The sequence below is a fragment of the Trifolium pratense genome, linkage group LG6 (genome assembly GCF_020283565.1).
Source record: "Trifolium pratense cultivar HEN17-A07 linkage group LG6, ARS_RC_1.1, whole genome shotgun sequence".
Classification (NCBI taxonomy): domain Eukaryota; kingdom Viridiplantae; phylum Streptophyta; class Magnoliopsida; order Fabales; family Fabaceae; genus Trifolium; species Trifolium pratense.
In genome coordinates, this window is record NC_060064.1 from 33,044,348 (window position 1) to 33,054,526 (window position 10,179).

General features: G+C 32.0%; 1 protein-coding gene across 2 annotated transcripts; it reads left to right on the top strand.

The window, feature by feature from the left end:
• Positions 1-5,564: 5,564 nt before the first annotated feature.
• On the top strand, positions 5,565-10,179 carry LOC123888483 (ubiquitin-like domain-containing CTD phosphatase 1). 2 transcript variants are annotated; one of them, XM_045937545.1, is made up of 7 exons: positions 5,565-5,915; positions 7,742-7,903; positions 7,982-8,063; positions 8,227-8,293; positions 8,806-8,991; positions 9,103-9,163; positions 9,712-10,179. In XM_045937545.1, the coding sequence occupies exons 1-7, from the start codon at positions 5,774-5,776 to the stop codon at positions 9,873-9,875; spliced, it is 864 nt and encodes a 287-aa protein (XP_045793501.1). In that variant the 5' UTR covers positions 5,565-5,773; the 3' UTR covers positions 9,876-10,179. The 2 variants fall into 2 exon arrangements, with proteins under 2 accessions (XP_045793501.1, XP_045793502.1); XM_045937546.1 differs by having other exon boundaries at positions 5,566-5,915; positions 7,745-7,903.

The window sequence follows — 10,179 nt, forward strand, 5'->3', positions numbered from 1 at the left end:
AGTAACATTAAACGATAGTTCAACAATAATTTTTGGTAAATATTCATACAAAGGAAGGTATATTACGGAAAACTTTCTTATAGACCACATTCGAAGTCTTAGTCGTATCTTCGCGTCATCGTCGATGATCAATATTTTTAATTCTGCTCTAAAAGTAACTCTTGAAATCGCAACATACAGCTGACCATGTGAAACCACTGGCGACGGAAGATATATTCTTACATGCTTTAAAGATTGTCACTGACTCTTATTAATAGTAATCGCAAAAGAAATCATTAAAGGAAATTGTCTCCGTTGAAATTTAAAAGGAATTCTTACGTCAGATGGTGTCAGAAAAAAATCTAGGTATGAAAACCTGATCACCAATATTACTTTCTGAAATAATTTTTCCTTCAAGAACACGTTTTCCCAATCTTGTAATAATAAGTCTTGTTCCATTGCATAATCCTAATTTTTTATTCAAATTCCTTAACAGCATAACAGGAACTCCAACTTTAAGTCTCAACTCGTGATTTCGGAGTCTCGACGTAGAAATCATTTATTGTGTCGACTATTGAATTTTTAGGAGCTAATATAGCTCTATTTTGGAAACACGTTATATCTTTCATGTTTTGTAAAAGCTGGGGATATGTGCTTTCAACGATAGAAGCAAAAGGATCACCTGAATTTGGAATCAATAAATCTGATGGAATGTCAAGTTCTAAATGATCGTCGTTGTTATCTTCAATTTCTCCATCGCCAACACCCAAAACTCATTCAGAAAACAACCTTCTTTGATCCGGAAAGGTTAAGATACATTGTAAGCAAAAGAAACAAATGTGAATCAATGAATTTTTTCGTAATTAATAATATAGTCACGTTGATATATACATGAAGTCAACTACTATTTGCATAAAAAAATATATTTTTCTTACCATGTTTAGTTAAAAAAAAAAGTAAGTTTTAAGTCCAATGATTTTTTTCTTTCCGTAAAAAAAAACACTAAGAAAATAGTTAACATGATTAGTTAATTTGTAAAAAATATTGAATTAGGATAAAAAATGTAAATTTTTTTCAAAAAATAAAACACTAAGAAAATGTATGATTTAATGATTTGTTAGATTTCTAATTATCGGTTTTTAATTGTTTAAACTGTGCAACGTAATTTGATGGTGTTTAATTGTTGTATGAAATTTTTCCTATCAAAATCATTGGTGATTATCAATTATTGCACATAATTTTAATCACATTTGATATATTTGCCATAGTGGTTGAAAATATTGTCTTGCATTGAAGGGCCGAATCCTAGTCAAGATAAAATTATATGAGTTTAATTGTTGTACACCGTCGGTGTAAATTTTTTTTATACATATATCCAATGACGTGTTGCCACATCATTTAAAGAAGGTGACACATCATGTGTTTTTAATTACCATACATGATCTGTCGGTATATTATTGGACGCATGTGCAAAATAACTTTGCACCGACGGTGCATATAAATTAAATTCAAATTATATTAGTTTTTAATAAAAATTGCAAGATAAAAGTGGAGGGAAAACAAATTAGGTTAATGGTTTGCTTGTGTATACAAGCTTATAATATAAGTGGAATTTCGTTGAAAATATTTCGTGATGAATAATATAGTCAACAATAATTTTGATATGATATACTTTTAAAATTGATGGTGATTATCAATTATTGCACATAATTTTAATCACAATTGGTATACTTGCCATAATGGTTTGAAATATTGCCTTGCACTGAAGGGTTGCAAGTTCGAATCTCAGTCAAGACAAAATTGTATTAATTTTTAATAAAAATTGCAAGATAAAATGGAGGGAAAATGGGAAAAGCAAATTAGGGTTTAGAGTTTGCTTGTGTATACAAGTTTATAATATAAAAGATTAGTAAATTGTTACAAATATTGTACCAAAAAAAGAAAAATTGTTATTCAAATAAAGGTGTGCGGGAATATACTATAAATTAAGGCTTAACTATACATTTGGTCCCTTACGTTTATTTTAGGTTTCAATTTGGTCCCTTACGTTTAAAAAGTATCAATTTGGTCCCTTACGTTTATTTTAGGTTTCAAGTTAGTCCTTTCCGTCAATTTTGTCACATGTGGCAGTCAATTTGCATATGTGGACTGACACGTGGCACTTGGACATGCTGACACGTGTACTGTTCAAACGGTGTTAGTGACAAAACTAACGGAAAGGACTAACTTGAAACCTAAAATAAACGTAAGGGACCAAATTAATACTTTTTAAACGTAAGGGACCAAATTGAAACCTAAAATAAACATAAGGGATCAAATGTGTAGTTAAGCCATAAATTAATGAACAAAATATCGTTACAACCCACCAAAAGATTTGCGGGAACATGACATACCTATTATAAATCAAGAAAATAAAAACATAGAGCACCCTACCCTTAGCCCTTAACAATACCCTCTACCAAATACCAATACAAATAAATTACATCATACAACACCAATAACGAATATGATACTCAACCAAGATAAAACACACTAACAATCCACGTAATAGGATACAACATCTCGCTGTAACTGATTTCAATTGTCCGGTTTAAAATCGGTAGTTGAGATTGATTTGATCATAAAACTGTATGAAATATTATAACTGTTAGATCTTGAATGAATGACTGAGATTTAATACAGCATGTAAAATGAACGGCAGAAAATCTCAATCCAACGATCCACACTATTAATTCATAATAATGTAGAATTTGCTTGAATCCACCATCATGAATGAATTTTTACCTTATCAACAATATTCATCACGAATGTTTCATTTTGACCAAATAGCCTACTATTTTCTTCTTTCTAAATTACTCAAAAAGTCAACTAAATCATTTGAAGTCTTTGTTTGAATATTTTTTAATACTACAAATGTAGGACATGAAATGAAATTGAAGAGTTCCAATTCCAAATGCTCCTAAGAAATTCACTGCCAAACAATAAATAATGGGGTAAGTTTTCGTCCCTCTACACATATTTCTAAGCAAACAAGAGAATCCGAATTCAAAATTTCACGCCAACCAAATTATCTTTTGTTAGGACTTCTTCCGTACCACAATATATGTCGTTTTGACACTTTTACACATATTAAGAAATATAATTAATGTTGTATGAAAAAAAAAGATTATGAGTTGATTTACAAGATTGTCCTTCATTTATGGTATGGAAAAAATAAATTGAAGAATTGAAAGAAGATAAAGTAATAAATAGTTAAGGGTATAATAAGAAAAATAACATTAAATACTTCATTGGTAATATAAAGCGGCATATATTGTGGTACAAAATTTTTCTCAAAAGTGACATATATTGTGGTACGGAGGGAGTATAAACTTTTTTTTAAAAGCTCTAATAAATAGAATAAGTTAACTTATATCGGATGAACTTATAAGCTATCATTTAACTTACAACTAATATGCTGGCTGATTAGATTTGTAATGTTCGATTAAATTAGTTGTTTAAATAGTTTATAAGTATGAAATAACATAAAAAAATATGTTTAATGATCTAAATACAAATTATGTCCAATTTATGATGTGTTTCACTTATAGGACCACACTTTAGCTAATATTCCTAAGTGAGGACCACTTCACTTCCTACTTTCTTTAGCTTATAATCTGATCAAAGATGCATAAGGGGGGCATTACCAAAAGCATATGTCACAAATTAATCTTACATATATATAGTTAGGATGAAGTACAATATATATGTTCAAGCATGTGAATATACCATCATGGCTTGCATCAAATGCACATGATCCTATAGGGATATCTCTGCAAAGTAGTAGTAGCAACTAATTAAGCAACTAACAAGTTACATGAATTTATTGAACTTGTTGGCATGATCAAATCAACTTTAAGGATCTGGTCAATTTTTATTCCCACTTAAATTAAATTTATAACTTATCATTTCTACTTTGAGTGCTTTTTTATTAACACATGATTATGATTCTCCAACCACGAGCATGTAACTATGTGTATCAATAATTATAAGTTCCATTTAAATCTTGTTATGATGGTTCCTTTTCTTTGTTCCCCAATCAAAGCTTAATTTTATTCTTGTTAGTAAAAGTGGGTGAATGTCATTTTAAGTTTTTTTTGGGCACAATATCATTTTAATTTTTTACAATATATACTTAAATTAAAATCAATGTTACATTACACTTATTTAAAAAAAAATAAAAAAAGAAGTAAAAATTAAATTATAACCAAGCCACTATGTTTGGTCTAGTGGTGAGGGATTTGAGGTAGCTAGTATGCATGAGGTCTTGTGTTCGATTTTCTGCTCCACTGTAAATGAAAAAAATAAATTATAACCAACGAAATTAGGTCTAGCAAAAGAGAAGTAAACTCCCGCAACATGGTGAACCGATATTTGAAAGGTAGATGCTTATATTTGGTTTTGCACATGCTTCAAAGGAGATTATCTCTACTAAAGTGGACCTATTTATTAAAAAGATATTTATTTTAAAATGAAAATGAATACAAGAGGTACACCAACCCCTACAACATACGAGGTTCAGACTGAAACATCATAACGGAAAATAACTACGCATCTTCTTTATATACGAAGAATTTTAGAGCTCCCGTCAATGCTCTATTTGCGCTACTATAGAGACTCCCTTTTGGATTTTATTCAATCAATAATATCATTATTCTCTTGCTGATTGCAAGAAGAATTTTTGCTATATATACTTTTTTTTTTGGGTACAATGCTATATATACTATTCATGGTAAAGTTTCACTTTTCACATGCTTCTCATTTGTTGCCCCCATTACAGTATCTGGGAATTTGACGTACTAACTAACCAACAATGCAACTAACTACCAACAACCTAAACATTGATGTCCAAATAATATACTATGTACTTCAGTGAAGCTGTACTTGTGATTTTAGATTCAATGTCTTTAATTATCACATGACATGACGAAGCTCTTTTACTGTACACATTTTCATATAATAAGCATTTTTCTTAAATATTGGAGACCCATTCTTTAAGAAAGCATCGTATAAAAAAAGTGTTTGTCACAAGACTAAATATATAGTGTATTTTAATCCCCCAAAAAAATAGCGTATTTATTTATACACAAACACAGAATTATATTAAATATATTTTTCTTTATTATGAATATACAAGACTAATTGAGAAACCATATGTAATACTTTTTAGATTTCAAAAAGAAAGTATGTTGTAGGTTACCAGATTTATTTATTTATTTATTTTTACCACTAGTTTATTGGACCGTATAATATGGTTTGAGGTCAGTTCTAATATCATGCCCCTACTAAGTTCAGTGCACCACATAACCAATCAACAATTGGTTAAGTTACCATAACTGTTCCCACTAAAGGTTCAAAATTTTATATAAAAATTAATTTTTTTTTTATCAAACTCGAATATAGTTCGTATATGAAAGCTCATTAACTACTTGAGTTAATGTTTTTTCGGCAAATATAAAAATCCTAATGGACTGTATGTAAGTGGGCTTTATTGGGCCTTAGTCCAGTTTAGCAATACTATATATTTTTATTTATTTTTATATTAAAAAATGAAAAGAGAAGTGCGCGTTCAGTTTCTGAAACCCTAACAAACGAAACTGCCACCGTTCCTCTCTAAACCACCGCTGGCGGCGGCACAACACCACCGTCTATTGCTCTCAGAAATTCATCACATTCTCAATTGTGAATTTCCTTAGTTCAGTATCATACTGAAGCTGGTAAATTCGTTATCAGAATCAGAAAATCCGAAACAGGTATGGATAATAATCTTGCTCCAATGAGTAAGAAAATCCGAAAGAAAAAGCATAAGAAGAAGAAGAAGAAGGTAGCAGTAGCACCACAAGAAAATGATAATTTGAACTGTAACATGATTTGTGAATCTGAAAACACTGCGGCAGGTTAGTAATTAAACTTTTTTCCCCCAATTTTTATGGAATTTGGCAAAAGTTAGGGTTTTTAATGAAAACCCAACTCTGTAAATTGCGGGATTAATGAAATGCTGGATTTTATGAAATTGATGATTGTTATGTATTCAATTGATCTGCTGTTTCAATGATTATTGATGATGTTTATATGATTGGTAATTGTTGGTTACTATCAAAGAAATTATATGAATTAAATCCTTTTATGAAATTTGATTTTATGATAGTTGTGAAAAAATGGATTTAGAAGGAATGATTGGTATGAATAATCAATTTTAGACATGTTTGTATGAAATGAGAAGGGAATTTGATCGATGATTGTTGGGTGGTCGTTTGAGATGAGCCATGTGTTGCACAGTTATTTATGGGATGAGCTATGTGCTCCCTATGGATGGGTACTGTATCTCGGTTATTTACATATGCATGAGATGAGGCTATATGTGGGAGATGAGCATGTGTTCCTCGGTTATTTACCCAAGATGAGCTATGTGCTCTCTATCGACCGGTCCTGTATCTCATGGTTATTTACCCACAATGATGCATATGTATGTGACGAGCTATGTGTTCCATAGTTATTTACCCGGAATGAGCTATGTGCTCCCTATCGATGGGTCCTATATCTCACAGTTATTTAACCAGGATGAGCCATATGTATGAGATGAGCCATGTGTTCCATAGTTATTTACCCAGGATGAGCTATGTGCTCCCTATCGATGGATCCTATCTATCTCGGTTTTTTACCCATGCTCAACCATATGTATGAGACGAGCCATGTGTTCCGTAGTTATTTACCCAAGATGAGCTATGTGCTCCCTATCCATGGATCGTATGTCTCACGGTTATTTACCCAGGATGAGCTATGTGCTCCTTATCGATGGATGGTTGTGTCTCATGGTTACTTGCCCAGGATGAGCCATATGTACAAGACGAGCCATGCGTTCCACAGTTATTTACCTTGAAAGAGCTACATGCTCCATATTGATGGTTCTTGTATCTCATGGTTATTTACCCAAGATGAGCTATGTGCTCCATATGCATGTGCCGATTAGTCCATGGTTATTTACCAAGATATTGAGCTGTGTACTCCACATGGATGGGTCTCGTAGTCCACAAATATTTTACGTCGATATGAGCTATGTGCTCCATATAGACGGTCATCGTACCCCACACAGATGAACTTTGAGCTCCACAAAGATAGACTTGATTACCCACATGAGATGAGCTGGTCTTCCAAAGATTTGCGTACTATCACCTTCTGGGAAGTGATAATAGACACTGTTCCAATGGGATGAGGCAGATGAGACGCCATGGTATCGTGTTTAATTATTTTTATTATTAAATGATTTGAACGGAAATTGAGAATGCAATGGTGGTAATTGAATTGATTTGTCATTCTATGAATTACAATGATAAGTTTTAGTGTAAATGATTTTTTAAGTTGTTATTAGTTATTATTAATGATATTTTTGAAATGGATGATTATTTTTTTCTTTTGGTTAGTAATCGGAGATTATAGCAACTTTTGACTGGGTGGGAAAGTTATTTATTTTGGGTTTGTTTAAAAGCCGTCAAGTTTTTGTGATTTTTGGATTTATTATTGAATCTTTTAGATGTACGATTTATTGCCTTTGATGATAATTTTTATGAAGCTATTTTCATACTACTATTTATCATATGGTAAATGCTTACTTTATTTATTTATTATAAATTTCCACTTTTTTCCAACTATATAAACCCAATGTAACCGAGGTGTTACAATTCACGTACTAATGAAATGCAAAAATTATCGGTTATGGATGAAGAAGATAGGCCAAAAGATTTGCAAATTCCTCCCATTGGAAAGTCTGTTCAATGTATGAAGAAGAAGCTTCTTGTTCTTGATGTTAACGGGATTCTTGCTGACGTAGTTTCACATCCTTTCCCAATGAAAATAAAAAGAGATGCAATGATAGCTAACAAAGCATGTAAGAAATTACTTTGTTATTTTTACTTTTTTCAATGAATTAAGACTTCGGTGTTAATTGAATTTTATTTTATTTCAGTATTCAAGAGGCCTTTTTGTAGTGAATTTCTGAACTTTTGCTTCAAGAGATTTGATGTGGCTGTTTGGTCTTCAAGATTAGAGTACTCTTCAACTTCAACTTTGTTCTAAAAATATCACTCAACAACTATCCTGTTCTCACTTTGTCTGCATTTATGTTTCAATAGCTGCCCCTTTTTGCAGGGACCTATGGTAAGCAATCAATTAGCTGTTGCTTATTAACTCTTGGGTTTTATAATTTTGTAGGAGAAATGTCAACAATATCGTTAGTTGTTTGATGGGAGACATGAGTCAGAAGTTGATTTTCTGCTGGGTGAGTACCGAGCACTTCATCTGTTAGCTTTGACTTCCACACTGATACTTTTGTTGCCGTTCATTATCAAATAACTGTTTTCACATGTATATATAGTTAGACTTGTGAGTTTTCGGTGGACCATGTTCTGTTCCTGACATGATGTATTAAGATGAGATGTTTTAATCATGTATTTTATACTTCATTCATTGTTTGGCAACCAGCCAGGTTTTGAATTGTACATCTATAACTCAATTTTGTGGTGGTATTGCCACTTTGCCGGAAACTAAATTTAAATATGGATGTCTCTTCGTTATTCTTGTTAGTCTGTTTGTTTTGCATAAAACATGACATTGCATCAACTTGATAATCTGATTCATTTTTACATTTTGGAATACTATTTTATCATAATAGCATAGGATGATTCTTTATTGATACAGTTTCATTGTTTCTGCTTAACCTGTTCGGTCTATTTTGTTTAAATTACTTCGAAAAACGGTCTACTTTCATCTCATTCTATATATTCATGACAGAACGTTTCGCAATGTACTACGACAACTATCGCAACTCTTGAAGACAACCGCAAGACATTGGTTTTTAAGGATCTGAGGAAAATTTGGGATAAGTATGATCCTGATCTTCCTTGGGAGAAAGGATACTACAACGAATCAAATACATTACTTTTGGATGACTCTCCCTACAAGGCGTTACTTAATCCTGTAAATATACCAACTCTTTCTTTTTTAAATTCTCATTTTTGATTCTCAATTATCATATATAATGATATGTACTGACTTATGGTTAATATTTTGATAAATAAATTATTGTAGCCATACAACTCAGTCTTTCCATATACATTCGATTGTCGGAATCAGCAAGACAAAGCACTAGGTATGCTACAGAATGACCTATTTATTTGCATGTTCAAAATGTTTTGCTCGATTATGCTAATGAACTAGGACGACTTTTATATTCTTTCTCTATAGCTCCAATGTGTACTTCATTTTATAGAGCTTTATTTTAACATTTCACCACATCTGCCAAAAAACAAAGGGAAACCATTTTATACTATCATCTGTATGGTATACTAAGAAACACACGCAAGTTATTTCCTAAAGTTTGGGGGGTTTGGGAGCCTAGTGCATGTTTGCCGAAATTACGGTAAGCCATTGTGATTTTACAAAAGTGATAGACTGTAGCTTTTGTATAATCATAGGGAAACACCGTGATTTAAGCAAACCCATGATACCAAAGGAGATAATTAGTTAAAAGATTGGGGTGTAATCATTTGTCTATCCCAAAAAAAACTCAATGCTTAAATTGGACATTTGTTTATTGTCGAAGGGCTATTTTATAGTGGGGACTAGAGAGTACTCCTTTTCATGCCCTTCAAAGTGTATGATATGCATTGATTAATAACAAAAAATGATTTGTGACAGCTCCTAAAGGTGCTCTACGAAAATATCTGCGTAGATTGGCAAAGGCTGAAGATATGTTGAAGTTTGTAGAGCAGCACCCATTTGGTCAACAACGTATCAGTGAGACAAGTGAATCTTGGGAATTTTACCGCGGCGTTCTTTCTTCCCTTCAACCAAAAAAGTGAAAACGAGGTTCCTTTCAACTAGAGAATATCAAATTATACACTCTGCCAGCGGCTAAATTATTTAGACGGTTATTTTGAAGAAATTGAGACATAGAAGACTCTTCCTCTTTGTGAATACCTCTAACTCTAATGAATGGCACACAACTGTGTATTTTTGCGTGGTTGCATATGAACCCCCTTTTCAAGTGCAATCAATATTGTATTGTGATCATGTTTATCCTGCTTTTGGATTAAATGTACAAGGGCTGAAACATTTTCAAAAGAAATTCTTGTCTTGGATTAAATGAATTTGCTAGATTTATTA